General features: G+C 43.4%; 1 protein-coding gene across 1 annotated transcript in view; it reads right to left on the reverse strand.

Moving 5' to 3' along the window:
* The window catches only part of RASGRP1 (RAS guanyl releasing protein 1), a 78,968-nt gene extending 58,667 nt beyond the window's left edge, over window positions 1–20,301 (reverse strand). The window contains exons 1-2 of the mRNA XM_028119593.2: window positions 20,165–20,301; window positions 15,584–15,768 (exon numbers count right to left, since the gene is read on the reverse strand). Of these exons, the coding sequence (XP_027975394.1) occupies window positions 15,584–15,768; window positions 20,165–20,199 (220 nt within the window). The 5' untranslated portion in view covers window positions 20,200–20,301. The remainder of the gene's footprint in view (window positions 1–15,583; window positions 15,769–20,164) is intronic.

Consider the following 20,301-nt stretch of genomic DNA (forward strand, 5'->3'; position numbering starts at 1 on the left):
CCCAGGCGCCCCACATCTCTTTAGTTCTTAGGTTGTTCTGAAGAGTATTTTGTTAGCAACCAGTAAGCTGATTAAATAAAGATGTCCTCTCCCCACCCCTGCCCAGTGAGTCCTCACAAAGGAGCCCTGGTTTCTGAGTTACCAGACATTTTGTCCCTCAGATCTTGGCCCTCACATATTAGATCACACACAACCAAAGAGGAACCCAAAGGATTAATCCAGAGGTGAACCAGAAGTTAGTCATCTTCACTGGTCATCTGCTGTTGCCTTAAAAGGTCTTCGTCTGCCTTCTAACAAGCTCTACCACAGGTATGTGGATTGTTAAAAGGAGCTCTCTTTTCTCATAGCCTGTTTGGGTATTGCTGTTTTTTTTTTTTTTTCAATAACTTTTTTCTACCTTAATTGAGGTACAGTGAAAGGTGCATATCTTAATGTCTAGTTTGATGTCTTCTGATACATACACCCATGTAACCCAGACTCCTCTCAAGATCTAGCATATTTCTATCACCCAGCAAATTCCCTAATCTTCCCAGTCAGTTCCTCTGACCCCACCCACCATGAAGGCACGATCCTAATTTTTTCATATCCTAGATTAGTTTTGCCTGTTTCAGAACTTCATATGATTGGAATCCTACAGTATGTATTTTTTTGTGCCTAATGAAGCAAAATATTTTAGAGGTTAACCAATGTCAACTATATCGGTGGTTCATTCCTTTTTATCAGTGGGTAGGTATTTTGTTGTATAAGCAACATATTTTTCTTATTCTTTTTGATGTTGAGTGATAATCTGGTTTGCTTCCAGTGTGGGATTTTTATGTCTAAAGCTGCTGTGGACATTTTTGTATGTGTCAGATTGTGGATATATGTTTTCCTTCCTCTTGCATAAATACTTGGGAGTGGACTTGGTGGGCCACAGGGTAGATGCACCTTTAACTTTATAAAAAAACTGCTAAACAGTTTTTCAAAGTGATTCTGTCATTTTACAACCCCATCAGTAATGTTTGAAAGTTCCAAATGCTCTACCTCCTCACCAATTGGCGTTGTTGGTCTTTAGGTGTTGTTTGCCTTTCCAGTGGGTGCAGAGTGGTAGCTCGGGATTATAATTCATGTTTTCTAGTGATGCTGAGGATTTTTTATGTATTTATTTGCATTTATATGTCTTCCTTTGTGAAGTGGGAGTTCAACTAATTTTCCACGCCATTACATTCTATTATTCAGTTGCAACGGTTCTTTATATATTTGGAATAAAAGTTCTTGTAACAAAATATGTAATGCCAAGCATTTTTCTCCCATTCTGTGGCTCGGCCATTTCTTTCTTTAATGGTATCCTTTGATGAGCATAAGTCTTTTATTTTTATGAAGTCCAGCTTCCTAACTATATCTTTTACAGTAAGTCCTTTGCATCCTGTCTAAAAATACCTACCCCAAGTTTACAAAAACATTCCTCTATATTTCCCTCTAGAAGCCTTATTGTTTTAACTTTATATTTAAGTCCCAGGTTCATGTCAGATTATTTTTCGTGTATTGTACCAAATATAGATATCCGTTCATTTTTTTTTTCTCCCATGAATTTCAGTTGCTCCACCACCATTTGTTGAAGGGACATGCCTTTTCCACTGATGTGCTTTGGTGCTCTTGCTGAAGATCAACTGCCACATATGTGGATTTCTGCATTCACTCTCTGTTCCATGGATATGTTTGTCTGTCCTTACTCAGTCTTGACTCTTTTCTCCCTGAGATATTGACTTGCCTTCAAATTCACAGGTATTTGCTTTTTCAGTGTCCAATGTAGTATTAAGCCCATCCAGTGGATTTTTCCTTTTGGTATATTTTGTACTCCTAGAATTTCCATTTGGTTCTTTTTATTGTTTCCATTTCTCTGTTAAGTTTACACAACTGTTCACATTATTTTAAATCCTTCAATCTATTTCTAATAGCTGTTTGTAATTCCTTATATACTAGTTGCAATATTTGTATCAACTCTGAGTTCATTTCTATTAACCTTTATTCTTCTGGTTATGGGTCACATTTTCCTGCTTATTAAAAGGTCTGGTAATTTTATACTATATGCTGGGCACAGTAGAGACAATGCTGAGAATTTGGATCCTGTTTCTTTACAGAGGCACTTAATTTATGGGAGTCTTAAACTGATCGTGTCAAGGCTTAGATTTAGGCTTTGTTAGAATGGGTCAAAAGTAGCTCTTATTCTAGGGCTAGAGTACCTCAACATCTATGTTGCATTTTTAAAAAAATTTTTTTAAATATTTTATTTATTTGAGAGAGAGAGAGGGAACAAGAATGAGCAGCAGGGAAGGGGAGAGGTAGAGGGAGAAGCAGGCTCCCCTCTGAGCAGGGAGCCTGACAAGGGACTGAATCCCTTGAGATCATGACCCTAGCCAAAGGCAGATGCTTAACGGACTGAGCCACCCAGGCACCCCTGTTAACAATCTTTTTTTATGTTTCAACTGAACGCCCAAGGTGTTATCTCTCGCCATTCTGGTTGATTGGAACTGCAGTATTTCCCAAACCATGAGCCTTCCTCTGTCTCACAGATTTCCATAACTATAACTATTTGGTATCATGGATTTCCACCATATTCATGCATAGTTTAGTATTTAGCCAAAGACTAAAGGAGATCCCTTCTCTCCAGGACCCAGCTCCACAAATGCCAGTCATCCCAGAAGCATAAAGTCCGTTTCCTCTATCAGGCAAAATGCTCCTTTCTGGGCCCTGGTTCCCCGTACCACAATTTGTAAAGTGCGCCCAGGCAGAGCGCTGAGATGAATTTTGAGTTTACTTCGTATCTTTTGGTTACATCCACAATCACAAGTCTGTCCTGTTTTCCAATACCTGAAAGTACTTGCTTCACATATTTTATCCAGTTTTTAAAGAAAAATAATTCCAGTACCCAGTATTTCATTAAGGTCTAAACTAGAAGTTCTTATTTTGATGTTTAATACCTTTATAAATGGGAAGCTGTGGTTCTTTGCTGAAATATAAATCCAATTTACTCTCTATCTGTCCTCTTGGAGGTAAATAACATTCTGACTCCTCTATGCTTAACACTATCAGGACAAACATTTGCTTAGCACTGTTAAGAGAGAAAAAGCCACTTACTTGTTTTCTTTTCAGGGGCTGCCATCTTACATTCTCATAGATTCTATTTCTTTATCATTTCTTAGCTATTTATCTCCTCTGTCCTCTCTCTAGCATTCCATTCCTATCCTAAGACTCAAGGACTAAGCCCGAATTTAATAACACTTTGTAGTCTAGTGTTTGGTCAGATCTTGGTGCAATAGGCAGACATTGTTTTGTGTGCCCAGAATATCAGCCTTCCTTTGGGAAACATTACTTCCCTGACTTCACTCATGGGATTCTAGTTAGAAATGCTTCATTCTTAAATCACTCCACCCTGTGACCACAGATAATTGGTTCAAGCAGTGGCCACCTGCCTCAATTTGAACCAATCAAAGTTCTTCCCTGGCAATTTTTTCATTGAATTGGGGGGGGGGGAATAAATCTCTATTGATAAGAGATGCAAGATTTGAAGCTGCTAGTACCATATTTCCTGTCCATGAAGGAAATAAATCTTCAGCAAAAGAGAATGATTAATTGACAGGCAGAGAGAAGCAAGTCAGAGAGAGGAGGGGGAAGAGTGAGGGGAGAGAGACAGAGACATGCTAGTGTCTCCTGATGCTATTCTAGTCTCTAATCTCAGATGTTCCCAAGGCCTGCACAGGCATCCTATACTCTTCCTGTGCCTTAGTTACATGAAATATCTGTATTCCTTCTAATAAATTCCATAAGATAGTTCATGGATTTCTGTCATTGCCCTAACATTTTGAAAAATAAGAGAATTACTTTTTTGGGTCTTTTTTACTCAACATATGTTAATATAGCTTAAATTCATGTAAAATCTTAAAATATATATAGCACTATCTACTAGGCTCATACCTGCTTGTCTATTATGACAACATCCTGGTAATTTCTTTGACACAGCCATTCCAGCCAGTCATCTCCATCTTGCATCTCTATAATGTGGTTATGGATCCCTAGGTAGTTTGCGTTAATCTGAGGGAATGATACTCTAACATTCAAATCTATAGTAATAATGATTGCTACTATTTTTGAGTATCTACTATGTAATGGCATTTTGATATTTTATGTAAATGTTTTCTACTAAGGCATCCATGTTTAGTTTCCAACCGAACTAAAACCTTTACAATTTTTCACCATTATCATCCACTTTATAGATGAAAAACTATAGTAAAATAACTTGCCAAAGGTCAACATTTGGTAAATGGTAGAGTCAGGAGTAGATTCCAAAGACCATGAATGCCGTGTGGTCTCCCATTGCCCCCTCTGTAATCTGCTCTCTGCCCTGCTGAAATCAGGCTATGCCACAACCATGGCATTTTCCAGAACAAACCTGGGTGTGTGTGGGGTGAGGTGGGGTGGGGAAGAGAGTATTAGATTCTCTCACTTAACTACAACTCCCACCTCTGATGGTGGGATTGAAGACCAAAGTTTTCAGGGTTTTTTTTTTTTTTTTCTCCTATCTTTCTGGATACCAGTCATTCAACATCTCTGTGTTGAATAGGGAATGGGCTGAATGTAATGGGGAAAATCAAGTGTAGAACATGAATGAATTATTTCAGTATGGAACCAAAGTATCCCATTCCTATTCTTTACTCTTTGTCTCCCTCTTTAATACAAGCATGATAATCTATTTCATCATTCAAGAAAATTAGAATACTACATTCCTTTGAATTTTCTGTAGTTCTTAATCTATTTTTCTTAGGTTTGAGGACACTTTCTTTTTAAGATCTTATGGAAAATTATTATCTTTGAAAAAGATTTTATTTTTAAGTAATCTCTACACCAAACATGGGACTCAAACTCACAACCCTGAGATCAAGAGTCACATGCTCTTTGGATTGAGCCAGCCTGGTGCTGCAAGATCTTATGGAAAACTATAAGCATATACCACAGTGGGAAAAGCGATGTAGAGAACCTCTATGGATTTACCCAGCTTCAACAATGATCAGCACATGGCCAATTTTGGTCCATGTGTACCCCACTCACTTCTCTGTCTCATATTATTTTAAAACAAATCCCAAACGTGATTATTTCATCAGTAACTATTTCAGTATATATTTTTAAAAATAAGGACTCTTAAGAAAGAAAAATGCATTAACATGCCTAAAACAAAACGAATAGTAATTCCTTAATATCATGGAATACCCAGTCAGCATACTAATTTCCAAACAAGTAATTATATAATAATGTAATATAATTATGAGTATATGTGTGTACATATATATATATACACACAATTTTTAGAAAAAATATTCACACACTATGACTGGTTGAAGTGTCCCTTAAGTCTCTTTAATCCAGAGGGTTCTCCTCCACCTTTCCTGATATTTTGAGGGCATGTTTTCTTAGGTAACTAAAGCTAAGTCCACCTCAGGTAGATACTGGTGGTTGCTGAGTAGGTAAGAGGACTCAAAGCCATGGGGGCGGGCAGAGAGGTTGGGGAACCACAGGCATAGTAAGTGCGGGGAGCTCTTTCTTTGGGCTTAAAGAAGAACTGAACAGGTGAACCCCAGGATTGCTTGCTGAGACCAGGCACTCTGCTTATCCTTGGCAATAACTGAAGAGCCGGCAGCCAGCAGCATGAGTACTCCAACTACGTTCTGGGAAGCAGCACATCAGAAGCTGGAGTGACTCACTGTGTGACCTCAACTACCTGGGAGTAGAAGTAAATGGTGAACCCACCAAAGCAGGTTTGGATGGAGTAAATCTGGAGCCCATGAAAAAGCCTCTATGCACCTGGCATTGAGTAAGTGGATGCCAAATTCACCAAAGTGATTAACTGCTCATCAGATTTAAGGATGCTCTGTAGGCTGTACTCCATTCTAATGCAATGGACTCTTGGCCTCCTAAATGCCCTAGGTGCCCTCTTAAAATGGGGCTGTTCATAAGATGACAAAAACATGTCCTGGAAGATGGTTCAGAGAGATCAGTGAAGGGAAGCCAGACATGGCTACCTTTGCTCCTCCACCCCAGAAACTCCCAGATGACTTCATCTCTGAGTACCTAACTACTCTGGTTAGTCCATTCTCTCCTTCACTGTAAAACTGGCAATCTCTGCTTCTCCCACCCCTGCCAAGAATAGTGCCCATGGTTCCCACTTCTTTTGTCCACTTCAATGAATCACGGGTGTCCCTCGATCCAAGCTCTGTCCTGGAAGCTTGAAGATTTTGGTAAACACCTCTGCAATCTCCCCAAGGCCTTTGACCATTCTCTGGAAAAAAACAAAGTATTCAAACATGGCCTCTGTCACACCACTGTCCACCACCTCTTTCACTCTGCAGAAGAATCAGACATGTACCAAACTGTAGCATCTCTGTTTCTTCTATGTATCTTTCCCAGTTCCTACTATTTAAGATTACCTTAGAAAGTTTATTAATAAAGACCAAGATTTTTTTCATTGTTTCTGAAAGTAAAGCTTCCCTTCAAAAAAAGCCATCTAACTTTCTCTATGCATTAAAATAAAACAAACATCTAGAATTTTGAGTTAATGGAAGCATTTTTGTTTGTTTCCTTGATTTGTTACAACTATGGTCAGCCATGGTTATAATTAGCACTTAGCATTAGAAAGAAATGAGTAGCTACTCTTCTTGTAATGCCTTTAATTCCTCATTAGACTCACTTTAGTTGCCAGACAACCTTCACTTTTATGTCCCACATTTGAAGGGACTGTGCCGGAATCATTTCTTTAAAAATCCATTTTAGGATTGAATAGCAACTCTGTGTGCTAGCACACCTCTTTACAAATACTAACATTGATTGTAAGATCATAACTGTTTAAAATGTGAATGATGGAAAACAAAGAGTTAGTTACAGTGAATCTACCAAGAAAAAGTTACCACGATTACAGTACATGTAAACACGCATGTAAGAGAATCTAGGGAGATACACTAAACAATGTTAGTAGTGCTTATCTTGCTCTTGGTGGTGGAATGGATGACTACAATTTTCTTCTTTTTGCTAGATTGTGTTTTTTAAATATTCTGTAGTGAGCATGAATAATTTTAAAGTTATTAAAATTTAAAAAGGAAACATGAGGGCTGAGTTACAGTTAGATCTTTGTAAATATAAGAACTAATAAAAGGGTGGTGCAGATTAAGTGATGTATTAATATGAACACCATGCTGTTCACAGTAAATACTCAAAAGTTAACTATTTACTAAAATAATATTTTAAAAGTCTATGTAAGTGGTAAATTTCATGCTATGTAAGTTTTGTTTAGCACAGTAAAAAAAAAATGTAAGAATAAACTCACTCTACATTAATAATTTAGGGGGGAGAAATGGATTTAGATTTGGTTGGTTATCTAAGTCTCCACCCTAAGGGTACTTCAAAAAGATCAAAAGTACTTTCTTTAAATATATACATTTGTAAAGGACTGTCTGCAAATTCACATTCAACATCATGATCAAGACCACATGACACCTTCTCCCAGACACTGTCAATATCAGAATCACTTCAATACCATCATGGTAAGGGGAAACTGAGGCTCTGAGTTACAAAGTGACTGTAAATGCTCCCTGGTTTTAAGCCAATGACAGTCTCAGAAACTAAACTGGAGGCCTCTTTTTCTTCAGCCTACTGACAAACTACTGACAAACTTTCATTGATCACCTGCAAGAGTGGGATATGGAACATATTATATAATGGATTTACTTTGTTTAAAACTTTGACTAAAATGACAATGGAACATTCACTAAATCTCTGTAATGGGGATTTTTTTTTCTCAAGTTTGAGTTTATAAAGGAAAAGATTTTAAAAATGAGGACAAACTTAACTACATAAAAATGTAAAATTTCTAAACATTAAAATCCCAAAGCTGACATAAAACATAAAAAATGGGAATGGGATTGGGGGGGACCGGAAATGTCAAGAGCAAATGGTATTCAAAGAGTTAATAGCTTTATCATATAAAAAGCTTTCCTAAACCTCTAATAAGAACATTAAAGAGCGAGTGATAAATAAAGGATGTGAACACTCCACACAACTGGAAATATAGTCAGCCAACAAACTTACGAAAACATACTCGGCAGAAGCTTGGTTTTATATATATCAGTAGTACCTGTTACCACATAGCCGGAAAATGGAGGCAAATGATTACACAGATGGAATCAGAAACAAGAGACAACATATAATACATGAAGAACAAAGGTCACAAAACCAAGGATGGGCTGGTCAGAAATAAGGGATCGTTTAACGATGGAGAATTTTTAGAGGAGGTAAATTAAAACAAAAACAAAAACAGATAGCTTCAACTCCAGAATAAGACTCCCTGAGTTTTAATTTTTAAGTTCCACTGTCGCTTTATGACAAATTTTCAACTTCACTGATGTTTGATTTCCTTATTTCTACGCTCCTTTTCTTTGAGGAGCACATGGAGTTGTTTTATAGGATACTTACACAAAAGAAGACAAAGGATGGTAAATAGTTACTTCTAATTAGGTGATACAAAATAACATTTCTGGTTTTCAGCTCTTCTTCCCACAGACACTTTGCTATGTAAGGTACCTTCCGTAGCTGGAAGGAGGTAGTGTGCTGAAAAACGGTTAACAATCGCCTCTCCAGCGGGAGCCTGGGTGGCTCAGTTGGTTAAGCGACTCTGCCTTCGGCTCAGGTCATGATCCCAGAGTCCTGGGATCGAGTCCCACATCGGGCTCCCTGCTCAGCGGGGAGTCTGCTTCTCCCTCTGACCCTCTCCCCTCTCATGCTGTTTCTCTTTCTCTCTCTCAAAGAAATAAAATCTTAAAAAAACAAAACAAAAAACAATTGCCTCTCCGGGAGTAGGGTTCAACAGGAAGTCCTGATGAGTAGCATTTGTCTATTTCCAGGGTGTAAATATTCCCAACCCAGGCAACCTCCAGCTACCAGCCTGATTTCAGGGAACATGAGGCAGGAGGAGGTGCACATACCACAGCATACCACCACGCGGCATCCATACTGTGTGGATACAACAGGCAAAACCTCAAGAGCCCAAAGAATAGTAAAATGTGGTCATACATTAGAAAATGATGAGTTTGAGGACTTCTTACCTTCATTTTTAATATAATTGTAAGTTTACATAATTTAATTTTTAACGGTGGTTGTGTCTAACAACTGGCTTAAGAACTCCTGAGAATGTAACACTGCTTTTGCAGGTTAGGAAGACTTTCAGGACTGTTACAGCACTGAATCGACTGTGGTGCCCAGGAAGCTGACCCTGCTCACACTCCGTCTTTCCCCAATGGGGTGCCAGCCCAAACTACCTGCAGAACACGACACACAGTCCAGCAGCTGGAACTGCTCCAGGCATAAGAGGGTAGATCCTGAGAGCAGGAGATGGGCCTGGGGGTGGGCCCTTCTGCGGCCTCTGCCCAATCCCGGCTGTTTCGGCCAAATACTGCCAACAGCACGTTTGCTTTCACACCATTTCCTACTGTGTTTCCACCATGGACTTTAGAACCTTCATGTCAACATGCAGCCTTAAAAAACCTGTTGGAAAAGTGGCACGTTCTTTCTTTTTTTTTTTTTTAAGATTTTATTTATTTATTTGAGAGAGAGAGAGCACAAGCAAGGGGAGCAGCAGGCAGAGGGAGAAGCAGGCTCCCTGCTGAGCAGGGAGCTCGATGTGGGGCTTGCTCCCAGGACCCTGGGATCATGACCTGAGCCGAAGGCAGATGCTTAACGACTGAGCCACCCAGGCATCCCAGAAAAATGGCACTTTTGGGAAATACTCAGACGAAGCACCTCTCCTGCTTCCTAGCATAGCCACTACCTCTAAGCCTCTGAAGAACAAGAATACAACAGGGAGCAAGGCCCTAACGCACCCCAGTAAACTGGTCTAAGTGTGGCTTACAGGTGGAAATGCAGACGAGGAATACTGCCTTTGAGTGCAAAGAACCAAAGTGTAGTTGTCACAGACGCCCACGCTGCTTATTTTCATGGCCCAACAACTGACAGGCAGGAAGTTTTGAAGGGAGCCTGCGCAACTGAGAAGGGCTAGCAAGTGTGCTAGAGAACAGTATTTCTCAAGATCAACTCACGGGTCACCTCCCTCGAAACCATAGTGACTGCGGACTGAATGAAAACTCTCTGGAGCTAATCTTCAAGAATCTGAATGAACACACCCCCTGATGATTACTGCTCAAGTTCAATGGGAGAGCCCCCGGTAGAGCAGAAAGAACAAGAGCCTCAGAGTTCAGACCCCAGCAGCTCTCCCACTAATGAAGTGGGCCACTTTCCACGGGTTACGTAACATCCCCGAGCTTCAGTGTCCTATTAATTAAAAAATAGGGTTGCTGTGAAGATTCATGGGCCCAGTTCAGGTAAAGGCCCAGCACCCTACACAGCCCACAGTAAGTGTCCAGCCACCGTCTGTCTGTCTGTCTCTCAGCAGTAACCCTTATCTCTCTGGATGGACTTAGCGAACTAAAACGCTCAGGATTCCTGAGACACTGTCAACCTTACGCACTGACATTTTTTCTATCACAGAGGGAGGACTCCCGTGAACACCACCACAGAGAAGAGCACAGATTAGAGTGAGGGGGATCTCCCACCTCTTCCTCTTGAGCCTGGCAATCACTGTACCTCACACCCATGAGAGGGCAGACACATCAGGCGAGGGCATCGGGTGCTGCCAGCCTGTCGAAGACACAGCAAAGACACTCCTTGGAATCAACAGCATCTTGATCACAGAATGCTAATGCCCTCCAGGCGGCTAACAACAGTCATGTCTGGCAGCTGCTCTGTGGCCTAGAAGCCTTCAACATGGGTGCCCCAAGGACCATTCTTTACATGTGACACCCCAGCACCTGGGGGTTCCCCTGAGGAGGCTACTGGGTCAGCTCTGGTCTTCTTCACAAAGGATCTATTGTCCACAATGGACAGGGCTTTGAGGCCCTTCTTGACACTTGGCTTTGTTCCTTGGAGCTGCCCATTCTTGGGTCTGAATGCCCTTCAAGATCATGGCCCTGGGCTTCTGGTCATTTGTCCTCATTGCCTCTGGGCACCTCACTTCGGTGCACAGGCTCTAAGTTGCAGAGGGGAACTGTGTGCAGTCCCAACAAATGTGTGATTGCCTTCTTTGGCTCCGATTTTAAACAGTAGGTGTTTTGCCATTAATAAGCTGAGGTCTATAAAATGCTTTCAACGTCTAAGTGTTTCATGCAGAAAATATACCTATTAGTTTGGGAGGTCTTCGTACAGCATTAGTACAATGCCTAAGGTAATTTTAATCAACACTTTGTTCAAGATAGAATTTCAGGCAGACATAGATACATGGGGTCCAATGAATATTTCTCATATTGAAGGGAGTTTAATTTCTCATCTGGGGGAGCCCAGGCCTGCAGAACGTGGGCACAGGGTTTAGGCCTGTTCTTTGTCCCCTGCACGAAGGGAGGCCTTCCTGGGAGAGGGGTCTGAGTGCGCCCCAGCTCAGGTCACAAGTGGCTGTTGGGGACAGAGGAAAAAGCACATGAGCAGCATGTTTTCTCTCTAGACTGGGGGCATAAGGCAAATTGCCTCAGTCCTCAGAGGCTCAGTTTATCTTCTCGTTCGTCCAATGGAGACAAGACCACCTGACCTGACAATTTCAGAGTTGTTTTGTATTTAAAAGAAAATCAATACATATGGAACTCCAAGAAAAAATAAACAACACTTCATAAATAGAAGATACTAGCTAAGCTGCATTTCCCTTCACACTGACAGGTATGACAAAGATGCTGAATATCCTCCTACACCCCACCTGGGAGCAGGAGGGTTCCTTGCTGAGGGTCCCTTTCTGGGACATGTTTGCAGTTTTCTTTCTGATGCTGCTGAAAGCTGTCTTGCATGCAGAATGGAACAGGGGAAGAGTTTTGTGAGTTTGGACATGTGAAGCCTTCCGTTTGGCCCCAAATGCTGGCAGTCCTCTTAAAAAGTGAAAACATTAAAAACCAGATGATCTCATAGGTCTTTTCTACCCCAGAAACAGATGGTGTGATTCACATATGTTTGACATAAATGTACCAGGTTGTGATGATTTGCCTCATTATGCTCAGCTGAAGAGTAGATTAACGAGCAATAATATGACGAAAAGATAAAGCATGACCTCTGATTACAACAGAAGGTGGGAGTGGGTTGTTTCATGGTTGAAGCAGTGAACTATGACTCAAGGCTCTGAGTTTCTAATCACAGGTCTGTAAACTTGTCTGTGACAATGGGAGGCTCACCGGAGGCCTTCAAGAATACGCTTTGTTTGTATGTGCTGGTCACCCACCCTTAAAAGCATTGTAATAAGTCCTTCCTCTGAGAACAGTGTGGGTGGTAATTAATGGTTAATAATACTAGAGCGGCATCAGTAAAGATGCTAAATCCAAATGTCCATGATGCCTTAGACAGTATTCAGATTATTACCTAGAGATGCTAGAAAAACACAAATCCCACAGTTTCAAGAAGGTCTCTGTTGCTTTTCCCCTCAAACTCAACCATCTACCTTGTCCAGCACTGTCCAACAGACTTTCTGCCATGATGGAAATCGTTTCCATGCACTCTGTCCAGCAGCAGCTACCACCACGGCTACTGAGCACCTGAAATATGGCTAGTGAAGCTTACTAGGAAATGTCGCAAGGAACTACATTTTACATGTGATTTAATTTTAATTAATTGAAATGTATATGTAAGTAGCCACATCTGGCTAATGGCTACTATATTGGGCAGCTCAGCTCTAGCTAATTCAAACCTCCTCAAAGGACCTGCATGAAGGCGAGGTTGAGAAGGCAGGACAAAGTAAATTAACTAATTGGTCTTTATGCTCAAAACAGGCTTTTTTTCCTTTTTTTTCCCCAAGTTGGTCCGAGAGTGGCTGAAGCCAGAGTCTGAAGTGCGAGATTACCAAAACAAAACAATTTCCCTACCTTTCCGTACTATTTCCCTCTCTTTTCACAGGTTTTAAAATGAGAAGGCATCTAAACTCATTAACAAAAAGCTAAGCTAGATTTGCTTTATGCTACAGAAAGTAACCAGTAAGATAAGGTTCGAGAGAAACATGAGGCTCGCTCTGTACTATTTCTGGATCACCTCTGAGGAGACCTGCAGAAGCACAAGCAGGCATTTCACCCTGGACTGTTCTTTGTCAAGGGCTGCTAGCGATCCCCAGCTCGGCTCGCCTCGGTAGTTCAAGCTCCGCTCCCCTTCCCCACTACACACGGCTGGGACAACCCAGGACTCAAAATCACTGTGCGTCTCCCGCTCCCTCCAGACACAGCAAGTCTTTTCTTTTTCACCTCTTTCATATAAATTTCTGCGGCACGAAACGGTGTAGTACGTACTATGCAAAACCTTGAGATCTTACTTTCCCACTGCAATCCCATGGCCAGAGGGCTGTGAGGACAGTGGCTGTTCTCACCCTTGAAGCGAATTTCCTCAAACTCTACGTGTGTAATTTATTCTTCCTGCACGCCTTAGCTAATTATTGCCTTGCCTCGTGTATCCTATTTTTTCCTAACGGTGCATCTCTCAGGTCTTCTAAGCTCTAATAAAGGAACAGGGGTCTGTCTGGTCACCATAATTCCCCTTGTGCACTGCCCAGCATGTGTCAGATGCAATGAGGGGCTTCCTGAGCATGGATGAAAGACTATTGGACTCAATGAGATTTGTACAGCTTTTGGATGTTAACATACTTTTTTCAGGTCAACATATTCCAGAAAACAATGGATCTTATGCCCTGTAGGATTTGTTGAGGGTGGTGGATTAGGCTTGGTTCTTTTGGGGAAGGACTTCAGAATTGGTCCTGGATTTCTCAGGCTGATGTCATGATTATTAGAGATTAGGAAAACAGCCTTGACCTCAGCCAGCAGTTGCTGAATTGGCACACGAGGAAGAAAGCATGATAAATACCATTTCTCCGTCCCTGTTTTCTCAACAGTGAAATGGAGAAAGAATAAAAATCCTTATTCCTGAAACAGTTCACAGTGCCCTGTGACAGAATAGTACATAAAACTCCCAAGACTCTGTGAGGAACTCTGCAGTTTATTCCAGTGGGGAGTGAGTTGAAAGTAATGTGCACGATGAACAAGGCTGCTCACGGCCATATGCCCCCCTGTCTCCTGAATTCTAGTTCACCTCCTTGCCTGTGTGTTTTCTAAAACTATTTAAGAATAGAAAACCACTCACTTTGCTCCCAAAGTCATTCGTAACTGAACGATTAGAGTGTAAATAGAAATTTAATTAAAATTTGAGACTAACCCAGTAATAACAAAAATGTTCCCTCTTTTCCAAGTTAAAAAAAAGGCTACAATAAAGCAGTGATTCTCAAAGTGGGTTCTTGGATTAGCTGCATCAGCATCACCTGTTAGAACGTGTTAGAAATGTAAATTCTTGAGCCACCCCAGACCCACCAGAGCAGAAACTTTGGGGGCAGGGCCCAGCAATCTATTAAAAAATGACCAACACCTCCATGTGATTTAAACCAATGTTGAAATCATCAAAACCATTCAATGTTGTACTAGAGTATACCAAGCAGTAAACATGTTCAGCCCTAGAACCAATCCCTAGTTCTGAATTCTAAACAATCTACGTGTCATGCTGCCTGGCATCTGCTCAAGCCTCCCCTACACTCCCCAGGAGGCTCTATGAGGGCCTGGGCTGGGGAGGCACTTCTGAGCTGAACTACCTGTACATATATCCTTCAGGGTGGGAGACAGAGGGACTCAAAGGGGGCACAGATTAGGGGGGACAGTGATGCTGGAAATCTATGAATTTTCCATCAATTTTAATCATTCCTTTTTTGGAGGGGAGCCAATATTTAGTACTTTTCAATCACTATTTCACAACAATCTCAAAAAAGACAGTGCTTATAAAATTTTTAAAAAATGGCATCTTTGCAGATAATTGCTTGTGAGCTACCCTAAGTGGTGCATCCCTCACACTGCATGACAGCATGCAGCATTCTAGATAATTCACTGTCAGTGTGTGTCTATCTGCTTATTCCTCAGATCCTTGACCATCAAGCACAATACTTATTAACCAGTACCTTCCAGTCACAGCCATTCTGGCTTTACCCTGTCCTTCCCTAGTCCATCACAACTAGCCTCCAATTGTAAGGGGAATTATGAAACTTTACTGTCCCCAAGACCCAAAGTCTTTCAAACTTGTTTGATAACAGTGTTTGCTCAGGGAACCAAGTCTTTGTGTGCCCTAAGAACACAAGGGTGGAAAGACGTCCAAGCACCAGATGCACAGTAGCATTTTATGAGATTTTTCATCATGAGAAAAACCTCCGTCCCAAGAAAAATGGAAACGCAAACTCTCCTCAGTAACTTTTCTCCCTTGAAATCACACCTCTCATCACGACCTATTACACCCACACAGTCACGTGCCTTAGGCACTGCACACGGTCTCCAACATTTCAAAGGCTCAAAAGATATTTTTAAAGCCAAAATACCATCTAGGTTGCTATTCTACAAAGCAACTTTTTAGGGAAGAACAAAGTAATATATAGATTTTTATGCATGTGGGCAGTTAGCCAACTCACCAAAAGATTGAATGCAGCTGTCGATGAGATCGTCCAGGCTGGCTCCTTTGGCTAAATGTCCCAGAGACACCATCATTCGGAACTGGGTGATCTGGGCCAGGCTGGGATGGGAGGGGACAGGGCTGCCGGCTGGCTTCGCTTCTAGTCTTGCTTTGGTAGCAGCTCTGCAGCCATGACACGGTTTCCTGGGGGAAAAGAGGAGGCACTGAGTGTGAGCCGAGCAGCCAGGGGACGGACAAACTGGCAGCTCCAAGCTCTGAAGGCAGATTGGACAGGAAAGGAGTAGAGGTAAGACAATTAATCCTGAGAGTTGGGCTGACAGAAGACCCTCCCACTTGGCAAATGCACCCAATGGACTGGTTGGCTGTTAAAGAGAGATCTCCCAAGCCAATAATGAGGTGAGATTTCCCAGCTGCAACAAGGGCTCTTCATCATGGGGTTGGAATTGCTTTGGCCTGCTGGCTCCAGCTCCTGAAGGGGAGAGGCAGAGACAAGACCATCTTGGCAGTCCTTAGCTCCTAGCAATAATTGATTTTAGTGGGGAGTCCACTGACTTGGTTCTGAAGAATCGTCGAATTCGGTCTCATCTTCAGCTAAATTCACTCATCTTGAGCAATGCCAGAGATGCTACAGAAGGCCAGGTAGCCCCAGAAACACCTCTGGACTTTGTGGGAGAAGTCGAAGACTAAGGACTCGTGTGCAGCGGAGAGGATTCATGGTGGTGGATTTAGATTTTAAGCTAATCCTACCTTTCTCACAAATCTTGGATTTAAGATTCTGCTTTTCATTGCTGATAATACAGGCAATCATTGAGTAATTTTTCACCACCAAATATCATTTTATTAAGTCCTTACTGATTAAAAAAAAAACAAACCAGAACTAAAGGGAGCTTTATTCCAGAACTGAATGTGAAAGGACAAGTCTGGATCTGGAAATGGCTTAGGAGTCCAATAGGGCACCCTCATTCACTCTCACTTAGCTTTATCTTTGGTCATGACCTCACGAGTACAGGTCAAGTTGTTTGCAAAAGGATACATGAAAGTTAACTATGCATTTTACTTTCCTTCCCATTTAAACACACATACACACAGATACATATCTATAACCTTTTCAGGTTTAATAGTGATGGGTGTTGTTGCTGGTAACTTCTTTGAACACATAATTAATTCTGTGGCTTTATTTCATAGTTTACTACCAAAGAGGAGACCAAAAAAAAAAAATATGTGCCTCAGATCCATAACTTTAGCTACTCCCTCTGTATTTTGATAAACACATAATGGCATCAATTAGTAAGTGCTTATTCTATAAGCAAGACACTGTGATAGGCCAGAGGAGAGGGGGACCGCAGTGAGAGAGTGGAGACATGGAGGTGAGGGGTCCCTGTAAACTGTAAAAAAAAAAATACTCATTATGCTAGTTGTTGCTGTTGTTGTATAAGGGTGAACGAGAAGCTCCTTAATTCAAAAATCTAGTTGGAGAGTCAGACCTAGACCATGAAAAGACAACTCTCTAAATCTTAATTGTCCTGTGGGTGTCAAGCCTAAGAAGTGTGATGTTCTTAGAGGAGAGAGAACCAGTTCCAGGCAGAGTGGTGGGGGAAGCAGCTCCAAGAAGATAGCATCTCATCCAGAAGGAGCTGAAACGCTCAGATCCAAATAAAATGTTGGGGCACACATGGATTTTGGGAAACCAGCTATAAGATCGTGTACTGAACTCTGGGCCACTCTCAGTCCACAGCCAGACTAGTGGAAGGAAGACCATGCCCTTTGAGCTCTGTTTCAAACTAGCTCCAGGGCGCTGTCTAGCAGTGGCCACTGGACTCTGCTTTTGACCTGGGGTGAGGCCTGGGAAATTGCCTTAATGACTGGCTTCTGAGAATCTACTAACCCAAGGAAGTGATTTCTGAAAGATCAAGTTGGTGTTACAGGACTTGATCAAGTTTCTGACCATTACTGATTTTTATCTAGGCACTGTGATAACCCCAGGATCAGATCAGTATCTGAAAATAAGAGAAAATAATGAGCATAATCAATTGAGTACCTATGATATGGCAAAAAAAAAAAAATGGTTTTTAAAGCTGATAGCCCAGAATGATCTTATCTCCATTTCATGAAGTTGAAACTGAATCTAAAAGCTACTAAATGACACAGCCAAAGTTGTGTAACTCATACGTGCTGGATCTGGGATTTGTACCTGGTGCCTCTCTGGCTTTATTTAATAAATATTTACTGTGCCTGGAACCGTGCGCTCTTTGCTACATGAGAATCAGCAAGTAGACAGTCACAGAGGGGCTGGAAAATTCAAGACAAAAAAATCCTCCAAAAGCATAGCTAATAACCTAAAGGCTGAATCCCAGGCCTTATTCCTCCTGCAGACCCCTGGAACAGTCCTCAGACCCCAGAGCTGGGCAGACTCTTCACGGTCATTTTCCACTTTCATATATACGTGGGGAGGTCCAGGCTCTCAGAAAGGCAATGTCACCGGCCACTGGTGCGGCGGCTGGTAGAAGCCAGGCCTCCTGCACCCTACGCCTTTCTCCCCAGCCAGGCTCCCTTCCCTTCCTGAAAGTACTGGCAACTCTCTAAACCTGGTGCTGGGTGTCCAGTGGAAACGGTCAGCCTCTGCCTTCATTGCTCCCTGTTCACCATGAAGACCTCCACCCAAGGCAAAGCGGGGAAAGATGAAGCTGGCCCCGGAGAGGAAGCAACTGCTACTGGAGGCTTTGTCTCCACATACCTCTTCCGCCCCTGGGGCTGGGAGGTGTTAACTCCAGTCTCTCAACTGTTGGATCCTGGGAAAATTCCATTTTCTCTCTCGGTTGGTGGTATCGACCACTGAGGACTCTGAAAACTGCCCCCGGCTCTAATTCTAGTCACATCTCCTAATGTCAGCAGGAGGGGAAACCACTTTGGGTCCCAACGTGATTCTCAGAGGTAGATGCTTTTACCAGAATATAAGAGGGACGAGGGGAGATTCAAGTAGAAAGAAGGAGCATGAAGGGAGTATTCAGGTTGGGGGCAGGAAGGGAAAGTGAGAGACCTCATCTGGGAGTCTGGAGGCCAGACAGGCTCAGAGGCTCGGGGGCCTGAGACACCAGGGAGAAGAGATGCTACTAAAAACCGAACTGCAACCTGAGAGGTCTGGGGAAATGGGGTTATCTGCACCATAAACTAGGAAACTCTGCTCTTTTTGCTGACAGTCTTGACTGGCTGCTTCCTGGCAAACCTGCAAACCACTCTCTTTTCTGGTGAAATGGCTTTATGTAAGGATGTATAAAATGTTTCATTACAGGCATATCTAAAGGTATTAAACAATCCACAGAAAGAATAGTCTAAATTTCCAAAGGCATATTTTTAAAGGACTGTAGCCAAATGTCCTCACCTAAATTTAAAAAAAAAGGGAGGGGATGGTGAGAGAAACAGATTAACTTGAAAGTGTTTTCTGAGACCATGAGCAGCCAAGGCCGCGTGGGGTTTGCCGCAGGAAGCTGTCAAAACTCCGAACCGGTTCAGGTCAAATCCTGTCCAGGCACCGGTGCCTCCGTGGAGGGCACACACACTTTCGGGTTGAACTTTTTATGAAATCTAGCCAAGAAGAGGAAAGGATGAAATGGAGGAAGAGAACACAGATTTCCCCAACTTTCTCTGCAGTGGAAGGTAGCTTTAGTTGGCTTCTGGTGAGGGTCCTTCCCAGTTCTGTCCTCTCCCTCAGCCCCATAGTATAGACGCAGTGTAATTTACCGACGCCCACCCCCCCTTCCCCAATCTAGCTGAAGGTGCAGTGCTATACCCTCGGGGCAAACACCCCCTTGGTTGGGGGAATGCAGAAAAGGCCAAGAACCTTTGGCTCCAGAAAGTCCAGCAGGTTAAAGCTTCCTGCCCCTCCCGGGCCTGTCTGTGAGGGCTGGGCACAGCGCAGTCACACCGGGGTCCACGTGGAGGGAGTTGGGCAGAGCACAACTGGTATGCTGTGCTCAGGCTCCCCCGGCTCTAGGGGAACACGCTCCAAGTTGCCTGGCCCCTCCAGGCCTCTTTCTCCTGCCAAGAGACTTTGCACTATCACTCTTCCTTCATCTTCAAGACCCTCCTAAAACATCTCTCTAGAATCGCCGTTCGGGGGAGAGGGAGGTATAGTTTCCACCCAGAGGGCTGTATGTTTCAGGGACCTCGCAAATGCCACCGGCCTTTCTGGGCCTTGCCCGGGATCCACAGGGCCGGGAGAGGCCGCCAGGTGGCGCTGCCCGAGCCCCGCGCCCGCAGCAGGTGCGGATTTTGCGGAAAGTCCGCGAGTAGGAGACCCAGGTGCCGGACGCCGAGGAGCAGGGGAGGAGGGGGGATCGGTGCAACTCCGGAGCTCGCCGCGCGCGCAACCCAGCTCCCTGCCCCACTTGCCCGGCGCGCCGGTCTCCCCGGACTGGAGCCGAGCCCTCGGCCTGCTGCCGCTCGCACCCCGGGTCAGCAACTTCCCGTAGAAGGAGGCGCCCACGTCGTCCACCCCACTTCCCACCCCCGAGAGGGCTCAGGGGGCCGCCCGCCCCAAGAGAGGAAACTGGCGCCGCCGAGGGCCCGGGCCCTTACTCACCGCGGGGCCTCTCTCGCCTTGCCCAGGGTGCCCATGGCCACGGCCGGCGCTCCCGCGGCCGCCTCACCTACCGCGCCGGGACGGGCTCGGCGGGGCGCGGCGCATCGCCGCCACCGCCGTTGCCGCCGCCCGCGGGG

Source organism: Eumetopias jubatus, unplaced genomic scaffold (assembly GCF_037043125.1).
Source record: "Eumetopias jubatus isolate StellerSeaLion01/CBP00866 unplaced genomic scaffold, mEumJub1_p1.0 scaffold_7, whole genome shotgun sequence".
Taxonomy (NCBI): domain Eukaryota; kingdom Metazoa; phylum Chordata; class Mammalia; order Carnivora; family Otariidae; genus Eumetopias; species Eumetopias jubatus.